Source organism: Stomoxys calcitrans, chromosome 4 (genome assembly GCF_963082655.1).
Source record: "Stomoxys calcitrans chromosome 4, idStoCalc2.1, whole genome shotgun sequence".
NCBI classification, from domain to species: Eukaryota; Metazoa; Arthropoda; class Insecta; order Diptera; family Muscidae; genus Stomoxys; species Stomoxys calcitrans.
Genome location: NC_081555.1, coordinates 107,266,047 through 107,281,971, shown reverse-complemented (window position 1 = coordinate 107,281,971; position 15,925 = coordinate 107,266,047). Strand labels below are relative to the sequence as shown.

At 41.2% G+C, this 15,925-nt stretch overlaps 1 protein-coding gene across 1 annotated transcript; it reads right to left on the bottom strand.

Annotated features, from left to right (window-relative positions):
* Window positions 1-5,334: 5,334 nt before the first annotated feature.
* LOC131997001 (pickpocket protein 28-like) lies at window positions 5,335-14,217 on the bottom strand. Its single transcript, XM_059367233.1, has 7 exons — window positions 14,127-14,217; window positions 13,362-13,503; window positions 7,191-7,391; window positions 7,009-7,126; window positions 6,791-6,939; window positions 5,769-6,580; window positions 5,335-5,705 (listed from the first exon to the last, which is right to left on the bottom strand). Exons 1-7 carry the CDS (start codon window positions 14,215-14,217, stop codon window positions 5,335-5,337), a joined length of 1,884 nt encoding a protein of 627 aa, XP_059223216.1.
* Between the last annotated feature and the right edge of the window lie 1,708 nt (window positions 14,218-15,925).

Here is a 15,925-nt window from a genome sequence, read left to right as displayed (position 1 = left end):
ATCCTGCAGAGTCTTATTTATATTGCAGGGATACCAAACTCAAACATGCCTTGAAATACCTTTGAATGTAAAGGGATATCGAAGGCGGCTTTTTAATCAACAAAGAGATGGTAGATGTTGATTTGTCCTTCTTGGTGTGTTTTCCAGGATTTGGCGCAGTGTGAATATCTGGCCCAGGATGGATTTACCAGGTTTAAAGCAGCATTGATAGGGCCCAATTATCTTATTGACTTTAGGTTTTAATCTTTCACACAGTACGCGCGAGAGTATCTTGTATGCGATGGGGAGGAGACTTATTCCTCTGTTCATTCCGTCTTGTCTCCTTTCTTGTGTACGGGACATAGTATGCTGAGTTTCCAATCATCGGGCATGCGTTCTTCTAGCCAGATTGCGCAGATAAGCTGATGCATACGCCTTATCAGCGTGTCGCCTCCGGTCCTAAATAATTCAGCGGGAAACCCGTCGGCTCCTGCTGCCTTGTTGTTCTTTAGTCGGGTTACTGCTACTTGGACCTCATTCTGACTAGGAGGTAAACATTCAATACCATCATCAGGGATTGGTTCTGCGGTATCCTCTTCGCCACCAACGTCGGACACTAGCAGTTGGGTAAAATGTTCTTTTCATATTCTCAGCATGCTATGTGCTTTATTTACCAGATTTCCTTCTTAGCCTCTGCAGGAGGATGTGCCTGCACCAAAGCCATCGGTTTGATGTTTAATTCTTCGGTAGAATTTCCGGACCTCATTCTGACTCCTGTACATCTCAATTCGCTCGCACTCACGTCTTTCCATTTCCTTTTTCTTTCTGCGGAATAGACGATTCTCCTCTCCCGATACCTCTCCTTCATTTGGCGCGTTGCTACTGATTGCAGGGTTGCTCCATATGCCGCATTTTTGGATTCAGTAGTATCTCGACACTCTTGGTCGTACCATGGGTTTTTTGGAGGAGGCTCCCGGTACCCAAGTACGGATTTCGCCGCATTTTCCATGGAGTGGGCAATATTTTGCCACTGCGCCATTATATCATCGGAACAAGGAGTGCTTTCATGAAGCAGTTGGGTCAGTCGAGTGGAGTATGCCGCTGGCATTTGTTGTGTTTGCAGCTTTTCAATGTCCAGCTTCCGTGCAGTGTCAGATCGTACTTTCCTCACCATGTTCAAACGGGTGCGAACCTTTGCTGCAACAAGGTAATGATCCGAATCTATATTCGCTCCACGGATCGATCGTACATCTAACACGCTGGATGAATGTCTTCCATCTATCACAACGTGATCAATTTGGTTTCTCGTGTTTTGATCGGGTGACAGCCACGTGGCTTTGTGAATATTTTTATGTTGAAATCTGGTGCTAGTAACTACCATGTTTTTTGCCGCGACGAAATCTATCAGGTTCAACCCATTACTGGACGTTATCTCGTGGAGGCTAAACTTTCCGACTGTTGGACCAAAAATGTCTTCATTCCCTATTTTCGCATTAAAATCTTCCAGAACGATTTTAATATCATGGGCGGGGCAGCGGTCATATTCTCTCTCTAGGCGCTCGCAGGAAATATCCTTGGTCTGCTCGTCTTTGTCTTCCGTCGGGGCATGGGCACAAATAAGACTGATGTTGACGAATTTGGCTTTTATGCGGATTGTGGCTAGCCTCTCATCCACCGGAGTAAAGCTGGAGACAAGGTGTTTCAGTCTCCGACTAACCACAAATCCGCAACCGAATTCATGCCTCGTGTTATGGCAGCTATAGTATAGTTCGTCACCGTTTGCTGTTGTAGTAACGCCATTCCCAGTCCATCGCACTTCCTGTAAGGCGGTTATATCTGCCTTGTACTTTTCTAATACATCCGCCAGCGCGTATACTGCACCTTCTCTATAAAGAGTGCGGACATTCCAGGTGCAGATCCGCAAATCATGGTCCTTTTTTCGTTTGCGTGGGTCGTCAATGTTGGGGGGTCCGTATTTACTATTCCTTTGTTTTTCATAGTAGTTCTATATTTTCCGGGGACGGGTTACTGGCCCAGCGCCCCAACCGCATGGGTTTTGTGGGATTGCATGTATACCTCGTTGTGGCGAGCCGCTTACTCCAAGATCCGACGTTGGCCCCTAACCTGGGAACAGACGCTGATGTTGGTCTTTGGTTATTTGAAGGCGCCAATAGCTCGCCTTGTCATCTCGAGTATCATTAGCACTCAGTATTTAATTTAGAGCCAGTGCCACCTGACTCCTCGCTGAAACTCTCCTCTCGAAATTTGCTGACTGCCCGCGGCCGCATTTGCAGCTACTCCGCATAAAAACGGAGCTTTCCACCATCCGCAACCTGTGGACGCTAAGCTTCTCGTGATAACGATGGGCACCACACAAGTCGGAGCTCAAAGTTCCAGCCCGCGTGGTGCTCATAGTCATCCCGTATCCCGTTTGAAGATTATTTTATGCAAATGTTGACCGTGACTGTGCCCCGAATGGGTCATCCGCTTCGTCCAATTTTGGCATACTCTTTTCAACATTTCGGCCGGTATCTCACGAATAAATGCTTCTATGTTGTCTTCCAGTGCGTCAATTGAAGCGGACTAGATATGAGCTTAAATATAGGCCCACAAAAAAAGGATGATGGCGTTAAATCGCACGATCTAGGCGGTCAATTGCCGGGTCCCAGACGAGAAAATAAAATGTTCACTGCACTCGCCTCTTAATAAGTCCATTGTTATGAGCGCTGTGTGGAATGTGACACCGTCTTGTTGCACATCAAGCTCTTACATTTTGGCATAAAAAACGTTGTATATCATCTCACGGTTGCGGTCACCGTTCACTTTTACGTTACGATTCGCATCATCTTTGAAGAAGTACGGTCCAATGATGACACCAACCCATAAAACGCACCAAACTGTGACTTTTTCTGCATGCATTGGTAGCTCTTGCAATGAATGCTTCTGGCTGATCTTGACTCTAAAACCGACAATTTTGCTTATTTACGTACCCATTGAGCCAAAAATGAACTTCGTCGCTCAATGGAAGAAGCGAGCGATGAACTTTCTTAACAGAGCACTCATCTTATATATAAAATTTAATTTGTGTTTGTTTGTTTGTTTGTATGTATGTTCCGTATAGACTCAAAAACGGCTGAACCGATTTTCTTGAAATTTTCGCAAATGGCGCGTTATGGACCCGTGGTGAAAATAGGGTACTTAATTTTTTGATATCCGAAGGGGGGGAGTGGACCCTCAATATGGGAATCAAATGAAAGATATTTAAGAGTATAAAACGTATCTGATATCCAATTGTCGGACCAAGTGTTTGGGCGACCACTTTAACCCCAAAAAGACCCCTTAATCGGACATATTTACCCACCATGGCAATATGGGACTCAAATGAAAGGTTTTTGCTAGTAAAATACGAATCTGATATCCAAATGTGGGACCAAGTTTCTGGGGGCCCATCCCTTCTCCAAAATACCCCCAAATAGGGCTTATTTACTGATGGGGCTCAAATAAAAGGTACTTGAGAGAGGAATACGAATCTGATATCAAATGTATGACCAAGTGTTTGTGGGGCCGCTCCCTCCTCAAAAACACCCCCCAAGAGGACAAATTTACGACCATAACAATATGGGTCTCAAATAAACGGTCTTTGGAGGTAAAGCACGAATCTGATATAAATCTTTACGTATTTGCTGACCATTGCAATATGGGGCTCAAATAAGAGGTATTTTATAGTATAACACAAATCGGAGATATATTTTCAGGGCCAAGTCAATAAGTGATCACCACATCCCCCAAAACACTTTCCAAAAACTGCAGAAAACTTTTCAGCGGAGCGAAATCCACAAGGGCACCACACGATTGGCACATTTATAAGGCTGAACTAAGAAAATACAAAGGCGAGATGATAAAAGCTCAGAACAAATCCTGGATGGAATTATGCAGCACCGTAGAGGATATATTTGAGGCCTCTAGGCTGAGAAAGATCCTATCCTCTAGACCTATAACGGTGGGATACTTTCAGAAGTGAGAGAATGCATGGACAATGTCCAGTGAGGAAACACTAGGACTACTCGTTGACAACCAAAAACGTGGCTGTAGAAGAGGTTGTTACTGGTATACATTCATCGGAGGTTATTGGAGAAATTGTGTCTGAACCGAAAATGCTTTGAGCGATTTGTATATAGCTTTCATACAGACAGATCTCTTGATTTATAGTCTCGGGCCTCGTTGACACGCATTCCGCGGGAAACTCTCAAACCAATAGCGTGGCTCTAGAAGAGGTTGTCACTGGTATGCATTTATCGGAGGTTTTTGGAGGAATTGTGTTTGAGCCGAAAATCCTTTGGGTGATTTGTATATAGCTGTCATATAGACCGATCTCTCGATTTAAGGTCTCGGGCCCATAAAACGCGTGATTATTGTCCGATTTCGCTGAAATTTCTGACATTGAGTTGTATTAGGCTCTTCGCGAATCACGCCCATAAAACTCGCGATTATTGTCCAATTTCGCTGACATTTCTGACATTGAGTAGTGTTAGACTCTTCGACATCTTTCTGCAATTTGGCCCAGATCGATCCAGATTTGGATATAGCTGCCACATAGACCGATCTCTCGATTTAAGGTTTTGGGCCGCATTTGTTATTGTACGATTTCGCTGAAATTTCTGACATTGAGTTGTCTTAGGCTCTTCAACATCCCTCTTCAATAGTTGGCATATAGACCGATATCTCGATTTAAGGTTTTTGGCCCATAAAAGGCTTATTTGTTGTCCGATTTCGGTGAAATTTGACACAGTGACTTATGTTAGGCTTTTCGACATCCGTGTCGTATATGATTCAGATCGGTCTATATTTGTATATAGCTAGCAAAAAGACCAATATTTTGTTTTACAAAATTGAACAATGCCTTGTACTTATTAGACAACTCAATGTCCGTGCCGAATTTGGTCCAAATCGGACCAATCGGGACATAAATAAAGAATTTTTCACCGGATTATGATGAAAGGTGGTGGCCATCCAAAGTTCGGCCCGGCCGAATTTAACGCCTTTTTACTTGTTAAATAATAGAAGATTTAAAGCAAAGCCTCTTATATTGATTTTACTTTTCAGTAGTTCTAGTCTTACTTAAAGCCAAATACTTTAAACCAAGTAGTGTGGTATTTTCTAAATAATATTTGAGATATTCTTATTTCTTTAAAAAATAATTTTCGTATTTTCTTTTAAATAAATTGTTCTTTCGGTATTCCTTCATTCTTTTTATACAATGCCGTTATATAAGACATAAGACAGTAAAAATCTTCCTTTAAATAGTTTATCGTTACAAGAGGTTATTGCATTGCCATTTTCTATCGATCCAAATAATTAAGCCATACTATTATTACGCCAATCATGAGGCAAATTTAAACTTTCATCAGTTTCCAATTGTTCAACTTCTAAAGATTTTTGTGCCACATTACAAGTTGAAGCTGCACTGGTGTTGTCCAACATATTTAAAGTTTTCGATGAGACAAAATACGACGGTGTACATTTTCCACGTAATCTTAGTTTATGAAAAGAATATCTTAAGTTGGGTATTGATAAATAGCGTGGAGTTTTGCGTTTTCGGTTTGTCTTTGCAGTAGGGGAATATATGCGAACTTTGCGCCAAGGACGTATTAAGGCATAGAAAATAATTTCAGCCAAGGAAATAAAGCTGAAACCAAAGAAGAGTCCAATCAAGCCACCAACACTGGCTAGAAATGGAACAAATTAAAAATAATTATCTCTAATTTTATGAAATGTAAAAATCTACTTACACAAAACATCTGTCATGCCTATGAATTCTGTCTGCTTGTTGCTAAAAAATGAATTGTCGTTGTAGAACATGGTCAATATGGCTATATTCTTTTCCACATACTCCTTACTAAAATTTCTTATACCGGGATTAGGATTCACAAAGTTACCATGTTCCAAAGGAGTCGAGAAAAATTCCGCATAAAATCTCAAAGCATAGCAACTGGGCAGACACACCTCATCACATTCCCTTTCATCATCATCGTCATCGTTGAGCATGGAATGTAGCCGTATACGTTCCACACATTGACTGTGATAAATACTGCAGACGGTGGCATTTTCAAATCGTTTGGGCATATAATTCAAAAAGCAACCACAATGACGCATCATGGACTCGGCCTGACATTCAGCCTCACAATTCAATTGAGTGTAGGAGGCGAAATAGATGAGCTCATGTTCATCTTGAAACTCACATTGGCGATACTTGAGATCTACATCTTGTAGGCCGGGATCTGCTTCCAATTTTTCAAAACGCACTCTTGCCTTTGTCTCATAACCTGCTGCGACCAAAAGACCAACTTCACGAACATTGGGTCTCTCATTGGGCATGTGCATGGCCATTTTGAAGCCCATGCTATTGGTAGAGGAACAATAGTATTGATCTGCCTCCACATTGAGTATAATTGTCAAGCCAAGGGATTCTCCGGTACCCTGGGCAGTGCGTGGATAAAAATGCTTGGATAACTTTTTGGGATAACCAGTTTCAGCATTCCAGGGTACTGCCTCGTCCATATCACTGTGATTGGTGTACTTTTCCGGAGTCAAAGGGGTAGTACTTAAAGGAAAAAAAAACAATAGATTAAAGTTTAGTCAACATATTAATGATCCCCATAATAGACAAAGGAATTATGTGCTTTCAAAAATAGCAACATACAATTTTGAATTTGAAGTTAAAAGTTTGCATTCGAGTAATTCGCGTGCAATTAGAATTCAGAAGAATTTGCTATATTTTTGCCCATAATTCCGCTGCCTATTCCACACTCACCCTTTGGTGTATAGAAATTTCGGATGCACCATATTGAAGGCACAACATAGACCCTCATCGGTAATTATGGCATGGAATATACGCTTACAGTTGTAATCGATGCCACCAAAACGACAAGCAATCAACATATTCTCACAAGGTTGAGCGATCTACAAAAAAAAATGGAATATCATCAATGGATCTGCTATGAATTCAGCTACTAAAATAATTTTCACTACATTCGATATGAATTGATTTAAAGAAGTCCAGTTTTTTGCACCACTATCTTCTGCGGTCATTGAGAGATTTATATCCCGCTTGCATAACATTTGTATCATGGCATGTTCCACAGAGTTCCTGAGAATAACAGCGAATCATTTATTGTAGACTTTAAATGTGAACAAAATTCGTATTAACTCACTTTTGATATTTCTCAGCCTTAGATTTATAGGCCCGATTCATGTTGCATATGGTCAATGCCGGAAATGGTTCTTCAGTTATGAAGGTCGGCTTAGGATTAATGCTAAATATAACCGGTGTGGTGTTCCATTTGATGTAGACATTCCCAATAAAAATTCCGGCCAAGATAACAACAGTTATGAAGGACAAAGCGAAAAATGCCCTGGAAAGGTATTAAAAATAGATCTATAAACTTTCGAATGCGGTACAATTTTCTTTGCTTATTTGTAATCTCTTCTTCAATAGATTTTGCTAAATTATTATATGATAGGGGTAGCTGTATGAAAATTGAAAATGAAAATCTTTTGTGGATTTAAATGAAAAAATTTATGCAGGTTATCTAAACACCACAATCCGTTCTCTTTTGCTCGTCATGACTACATTTTGCCTTAACGATTGCTCTGAAAAGCTCAAAAAACAAGTTGCTTACTGGAATAGAATCGAAAAAAATATGCTAGTAAAAAATATGCCAGGGCCTTAAAGTTGGCCCCCTTGGCATTTCCAAAAATAGTTCGGGCTGCTAAATCTTCATTTGTGGTCCGATTTCCAATTTGTTTGCTTGAGTTATACAATATCTCCAATGGTTTTGGGATTATTCGACGTTTGATTTAATATTTTGAAATTTTGGCCGAAATTGGCCAAGTTTCAACTCCCAAAAAGCCTTGCACAACCGAGCAGATAAAGAAAAAGGAGAAAGTTGGGAACCACAACTTGGTGACAGTCAGTAACTTTATCTACCTCGGCACCGCCGTAACCGAAACGAATGACATCAGTTTTGAGATTAAGCGAAGAATAATACTGGCAGACAGATGCAACTTTGGAAACAAGGCCACCTCTCGACAGACGAAGATTACACAATACAAGACACTGACACTACCCGTGCTGTTATATGGTTCTGAAGCATGGGTACTTGTGAAAGCAGATGAGGCAGTGTTTGAAGTATTTGAGAGAAAGATTCTTCGTAAAATATATGGACCAGTTTGCGTTAACGGAGAATATAGGCGACGTATGAACCACGAGCTGTATGAGCTGTATGACAACGATAGCATAGTTACACGCATCAAAATACAACGGCTGCGTTGGCTAGGCCATGTTGTCAGAATGGATGAAGAAGCTCCAGCAAAGAAGTCTTTTGAAGGCAAACACGTTAAGACCAAAAGCCCGATGGAAAGATCAAGTTGTGGTAGACACCTCGAAACTTGGTGTCAGAGATTTTAGAATGAGCGCAGAAGATCGATTTTCATTTTGATGCTTGATTTCAATTGTTGACAAAATTCAGTTAAGAGTCATACAGTTAGGAAATCGAAAAATGTGATTAAATTGTCTTTCTTGCATTTTTTGATCAAAAAGTATTATCATTGATTACCCTTTTTTGAAAAATCTTGCTTAAATATCTTAATTTTTTTACCCACCTCCATAGGATGGGCGTATACTAATCTAGTCATTCCGTTTGTAACACCTTAAAATATTGATCTGCGACACCGTAAAGTATATATACTAAGACAACATTTTTTTCCTAAGACAACATTTTTGGATCGTCTCGACATTCTCAGTCGATCTAGCCATGTCCGTCCGTTCATCTGTCGAAATCCAGATAGCGGTCGAACGCGTAAAGCTAGCCGCTTGAAATTTTGCACAGATTCTAACTATTTATGTAGGTTATTCGGATATTGCTCCCATCAGGGACATAGCCAGGGGGAGGTCCCCCCAAATGATTTTGTCTGAAGAAAATATTTAAATTAAATTTATTCTAAACAAAAAATTTCAGTTACATTTTTTTAAAATGACAAAATTTCATACTTTTAATATTCTACAAAGAAATATTACGCTGATCCAGGGCCTTAAAATTACTTTTTAAGGACAAAATTGTAATGAAATTCTAAATTCGAACCTGGGCACACAGAGCGACAGCGAGAGCCATTGCCGTTGTCTTAGCGTTCGAAGCCATTAATACAACTTCCAACAGATGCACAAAATCATGTGTAGTACGGAAGAAGTGTAATTTGTCACTGATAGAATGTTTGTCATTACACAAAAATACATGCATTAGGAAAAGTACAGCTAATAGACAGGGTGGTCGAGCGTGGTTAATGCGGTAATTGTATCATAGATGCGTTTTCGATTCAAATACAACATACCAATGCACGGCACTTGAAGCCATCACACCTAATATGGTTGAAAAGTCTTCTAACCAAAGACGAAACGCGTCCCAAAGTGGTTGGTTCGTGTTGCTAACTTTGGCTTTCCTTTTCCACTTGCATCTCCGATCATTGAGCTCGTCTCGAAAGAGAAACAAACATTTTAGTGATTGTTTTAAACGAAAAGTTACTAAATGTTTCTTTAGGCGAAAATTTTCAAGGAATGTTCTTGCCAAAGTTTTTTTTTTGTAGTGATAGATTTTTTTTCTTTACGACTTCTTAGCTTCCATGGCTTACACATGTCATTTGTGTGTTTTTTTGGAAGTTGTAATAATGGCTTCTAATGCTAGACAACGGCAACGGCTCTCGCTGCTGCTCCATGTGGCCAGGTTCGAATCTCGGCCAGGCTCTGCCGAATTTTTATTTTCAAGTTTTTGTTTTTGCATGTTAGAGCAAAATCATTTTATTTCACAATTTTTCCTTTTGTTTCTCTTCCGAGACGAGCTCAATGATCGGAAATTCGAATGACTGGGACTCGAACCTGGGCACACGGAATAGCAGCAAGAGCCGTCGTCGTTTTCTAGCGATCGAAGCCATTAATACAACTTCCAAAGGATATTCGCAAAGACCACTACACTTTTAAGGCTTTGAAAGATTAGATTCGGCTTATAAATAGCGTGTTGGCAATCAGTGCAAAATTCAGCTAGCTTTATGACCAAATGTCACCGCCGATGGGTCAGTTCCTGCAAGTATTAGCGACCACAATCCCATGGCAGCCGGTTGTGCGTACCGAATTGACCCGATGAAGTTCTCCATCAGCAAGAGCTGCCGCTTCAATACACTGCTTAAACAAAAACAACCACAATTTTCAAAAAAAAATTGAGGTATCTTTACCAATCACAGCACAGAAAAATTTTGACAATTTTCGATTTTAAAAAAAATTTGCCCCCCCCCCCTCCAAAAAAAAATCCTGGCTACGTCCCTGGCTCCCATATTAACCGATCTCACGATTTATTTCCTGGAAGCCGCAATTTTTCTCCAATTTTGCTACAATTTTGCATGCGGTGTCCCGTTACTACCTCCAACAAGTGTGCCAAGTACGGTTCAAATGGGTCTATAACCTGACATAGCTCCCTTATAAACCAATCTCCCGATTTGACTTCATGAGCTCCTGAAAGCCTCAATTGCCATCCAATTTTTCCACATAGTGTTCTGTTATGATTTTCAACAACGGTACCAAGTATGGTTCAAATCGGTGTAGAACTTGATATAGTTCCCATATAAACCGATCTGACTTCATGAGCCCTTACAAGCCGCAATTTTTGTCGGATTTAGCTGAAATTTTACATGCGGTGTTCTGTTACGACTTCCAACGAATGTTCCAAGTACGGTCACAATCGGTCTATAACCTGATATAACTCCCTTTTTCGGTTCCTAGAAGCTTAAATTTTTGCTGGTTTGATAGAAGTTTGGTATGTAGAATAAATGGGATCCATGGTGGAGGGTTTAAAAGATTCGGTCCGGCCGAACTTAGCACGCTTTTACTTGTTTTATTCTTAGAATATCTCTACCCGTTCTCACACGGCATATTTTTTACTATTGTAATTTTTTTTCTAGTTTTTCCCACTGTGAGTCATACAGTAGGAGAAAATCGATTAGTGAGCCAAAATTGGTTCGAATCCGTACAGATTAAGCTCCAATACTCATCTATAGCCCTATTATCATGTATATGGACACAGAGCCCACAAATGCACGAAGCTTTTCAGGACTCTTTGTTTATAATGTCACCCATATAGTTTGTGATAAAGAGCGGCATAATCGATTTAAATTTTAATGTAACTCCCATGCGTTAATAGTGTATCCAAATCGGGAGTTACATTTATACTCGTATTTAATGGTCTTAAAATCATAATTGAACACTGTTATTAGTATAAGTTTGTAGGCAAATTCACACATTTGTATTTTTTTCACAAATCACCACAACACACAATGAATCGAGAATAAATCAATTAGCGACATTAGTATTGTGTCATATTTTATCAACAGTCAATTACATCTTTTTTGAAACACTATTCCGTTTTAATTTACCTTTCCATAGGATACAAATCCCTTTTGGTTAAATAATTAAGGCCATGTAAAGTGGAGTTTTTGCAAAATTCTTTCACATGTTGCTTGACGCCACTCTTTACGGACTCTAAACAGTTTATCTTTTCCACATTTCGAGTAGACTCAAAACACTGAGTACTCCTCAAATTACAATCAGTTGCCATTGCTATATGTGCGACTAATGCAGGACTTCGAATGTATATGGTTTTTATATGCACTTTGAAGTCTTGCTGTCCATATCTTTTATTTGTATCGAATTCATGTCCTTAATGAGAAGCAAAAGTAGGTGTATTAGTTACCATACACGAGCAATAAATTTGTATTGATAATTTCAAAGTAATATATTTTCCTCTATGGGATATGACTCAATTATGCTCAATTTCTGGGTATTTCGTGGACAAACAACCATTTGTAGATATTAGTTTGCACCAAGTTAGCTGCAATTGCCGAAAATGGAATTCATTTGTATTGAACAAATATGAAACGAACCTGTAAATTAACTTGCAAGGGAAAAGCAACAAAAAGTGAAACACGTGAACCAGTTTAATTAAATCACCCTAACTTAAAGCCAATGATACAACTGAAATCCGATGGGGCTGATTTTTACGAAATTTACCAGAAACTTTCAGATCGGCAATTAAACATTCCCTACCAAGATTCGTGCAAATTGATTGCAAACTATAGTATTGTAATTACTTTCTTATAAGACGAACAGACAGACATGGCTAAACCGAATCAAAAAGAATTTCTGAATCGAATCCTGAACTGTATCAAAGCCAATGTTAGGACGTTGTGTACAGTTCATATTTTAACCATGGTCTTTTTTTGACAAAAAAATTTTAAAAAAAAATTACACAATTTTAGGGTGGGGCGACCCGACTGGGAATAGATCCCATACACACATCTCCTAGATCTGACATTTTTGGAAATTGTGGGCCTTTTGACGAAGACACCTGGTTCGAGTCTTAATGGCAAGGCCAAACCTATTCTATCTTCGCAGGCCTATAATTTGCCTAGGCCATCGGGCTTCCCCAGCAAACAAACATAATAGAAGGTTTTTAAGGAGGTTTGGTGCGAATGATCCTAAGACTCTCACTAATAGGGAGAGAGACTCTCTAATTTGAGCTCGGGGATTCGATGCACAGGCTACCCCAAATACTACAGATTCAGAAACTGCATCGCAGTCAGCCAACGGCTGCGGTCACCTGGAGGGCATTTCATGCCTAAAAGAACTAGGGCGAACCAGAACCTTTGCTTATGTCGCTAGCGACAGTTTGGTGATGGCAGTTTTCGACAAGGGAGAAGAACAGGGCTGCATACCTAGGAATAATTGGTGTGGGATAGTGAATGGATCGTCATCGGTATACTCCGATGTCCTTGCGGTATATCCTGGGTCTCCTCCGGTTTGTGACGATGCAAGCTGGTATCGGGGCCGATACAGCAGTCTCTCGGACCTTCGCGGATATCAAACACTCCAAGCACTGCCCCGTCTGCTTTCACAAGTACCCATGTCTCAGAACCATATAACATCACGGGTAGTATCAGTGTCTTGTCAAGGACCCAGCAGCTGCGGTGGTGGTATCAGGCCCTAGCATGTTATCTGCTACAGAAACCTCGACTGGTGGAGCGTATGCTCCAGGCTCCACTAGTCGACAGAAGACTGGTCAGCAGGGGCTTTTGACAAGACACCTGGTTGGAGTCTTAAGGACCAGGCTGAACCAATTATATCTTCCCATGTCTATAATTTGCCTTGGCCATCGGCCTTCCACGGCAAACTAACACGCTTTTTAAGAGGTTAGAATAATAGTAGAGGCATCGCTCTCAGGTTTATTGAGAGGCTAGGTGCGAATGATCCTAAGACTCTCACTAATAGGGAGAGAGACTCCCACATTTGGGCTTGGGTATTCGCTGCACAGGCTACCCCAAAGACTACACGTCTAGATTCGGAGACTACACGTATCGATTCGGAAACTGCACCGCAGTCACCCAAAAGGCTGAGGTCACCTGGAGGACATCCCATGCCAGAAAGAACTGGGGCGAACAATAGTAAGATGGGTCCAAGAACCTTTGCTATTGCCGCTAGGGACAGTTTGATGATGGCAATTGTCGACAAGGGAGAAGAACATTGCTGCATACCTAGGAATAATTGGAGTGGGATAGTCAATGGACTGTCATCAGTATACTCCGATGTTCTTGCGGAATTTCCGGGGTATCCTCCAGTTTGTGTTGATGCAGGCTGGTATCGAGGCCGATACGGACTAATTGCCTTCGGGGATCAACGCTAAATTGAAATGTATTGTTGTGCGATAAAATAGATTGGTAAGATCTGGCCAGGTGCAGCACTAAATTTAGCCAAGAAGGAAGATATTCCATCTGGACCAATAGCGCATGCTCCAAGTATTCCCACAGATCGTGAATCGATATTTAGAAAACTAACGAAATGTAGTCCCAATCTTTCAATCACCGACTGGAAGATTGCTAGATTGGATTGACCGGAGACCTAAAGTATTCGTACTAAACTCCGGCTGTCTCGCAGACCTCAACAAGTCTGAAGGGGTTGTATTTCAACTGAAATTAGTTGAAACTGAAGGTCAATAGAAGCGGTGGGGTTGGGGAATCAGGAGACGACTTAGCAGTTGTTGCTGAACACTTGCCTGAGGAACTACCGACCACATCCCTAAAGTCTGGCGGATTGCAGGAGACTGAAAATCTTCCTGTTACAATCAATTCAGGAGCGGATGACATCGAAACGGGACCCGACAAGCCCTGTGTGGTTGGGTCATCCGGTTGTACTGGGCGTCAGCTGGGAAGGATGGATCTCGAAAACTACTTCGACAGCAGCAACTAGTTAAGCATCTAAGGAGGAATCGTCCTCACCGAAAGTATTCAGTGTTCTAAGGAAAAGTGGTGGTTCCACTGTTTTCTCACCTGCCCCTGTATATATATGGTAGCTCATCACGACAAGATCTAACGTATTTTGTGAGGATGAACTCCTGGCTGAATCAGAAGATGAGGCTTACGCAACAGTGGTGGAAGTTCTGAATCCTGACTATGGTCCGATTTCTACAGATAAATCTCCACCACTATAAGGCTGCTTCGGCGGCACTAAAGGTCCTCCTGATGGTAGAGAGATTTGACGTGGTTCTTATCCAGGAACCATGGGTGTGTGGAGGAATGGTTCGTGGACTAAGAATTCTGTCATTTAAACTACTCAAGGGTACGGGAATGGGAGGCACTGAACCTGTATTCTTGCTAAGAGTAATCTAAATGTTTTTTTCTTCCGTCGCTAAGCACTGAAGATTCAGTGGCAGCCACCCATAAAATAGATTATTCTCATTACTGGCTGGCTTCTCTATATATGGCACATGATTCAGAGATGACGCCTTCAAACCTTAAGTTGATAGATGAAGCGGCTTCTGTAGGGAAAAAGAGCCTCATTGTTGGAAGTGATGCTAATGCACTTCACCAGATATGGGGATAATTCCATGGCAGCCGGTTGTTCATACCGGATTAACCCGATGAAATCCTTCATCGGCTAGAGCTGCCGACCCAGTATGTAAAACACACTGCTACAACAACCAGATATGGGGAAGTTCGGATGTCAACGAAAGGGATGACCTGCTTATCGAATATATTATAGGTTGCAATCTGGCGATTTGTAATAAAAGGGATAAATCGACCTTTATTACCAGGAACAGACAGGAGGTACTAGAAATTACCTTTGTATCGGAAGATACAAGCGCAAGAATATGCGACTGGGAAGTGTTGGATGACCGCAGCTTCTCTGATCATCTTTGTATTAGTTTCTGCTTTAGAGAAAATACTGCAGAAGTGGTCCCTCTGCTAAACAGAAGAAAGGCGGATAGGGAAACATTTCAGCACAAATTCAGAACGTCTATCCCTTCTAGACCAGAAAAGGAAGTGGAGATTACGAAGCATATAGACATAGTAGTCAAGCGGATCGCGATGGCCCTGAATGACTCGCTTGTGTCAGCATGTCCTAATGTCCCAGTGCCAAGCAAGGGGCAAAAAGCAACCACCAGGGTGGACCCCAGAACTGATTGATCTTAGGAAGTTTGCAAAAAACTCTTCAACAGAGCGAAATCCACAAGAGCACCACACGATTGGCCCATCTGTAAGGCTGAGCTAAGAAAATACAAGGGCGAGCTAAGAAAGGCTCAGAACAAATCCTAGGAATTCTGCAGCTCCGTGGAGGATACGTCTGAGGCCTCTAGGCTAAGGAAGATTCTATCCTCGAGACCTATTACGGTGGGATACTTTCAGAAGTCAAAGAATGCATAGACAATGTCTAGTGAGCAAACACTAGAACTAATCGTTGACACACATTTCCCGGGGAAGTCTCCAAGAAAAACCGTGGCTCTAAAAGATGTTGTTACTGGTATGCATTCATCGGAGGTTATTGGAGAAATTGTGTCTAAGCAGAAAATCCTTT

Bases quoted from the DNA above. Each gene is read 5' to 3' on its own strand.
- LOC131997001 (XM_059367233.1), bottom strand. From the start codon at position 14,217: ATGTCATCCGCTCCTGAATTGATTGTAACAGGAAGATTTTCAGTCTCC. The intron at 7,127-7,190 runs GTGAGTTAATAC...TGTTATTCTCAG, and splicing joins AAGGCTGAGAAATATCAAAA to GAACTCTGTGGAACATGCCA. The intron at 5,706-5,768 runs GTAAGTAGATTT...TTCCATTTCTAG, and splicing joins AGGCATGACAGATGTTTTGT to CCAGTGTTGGTGGCTTGATT.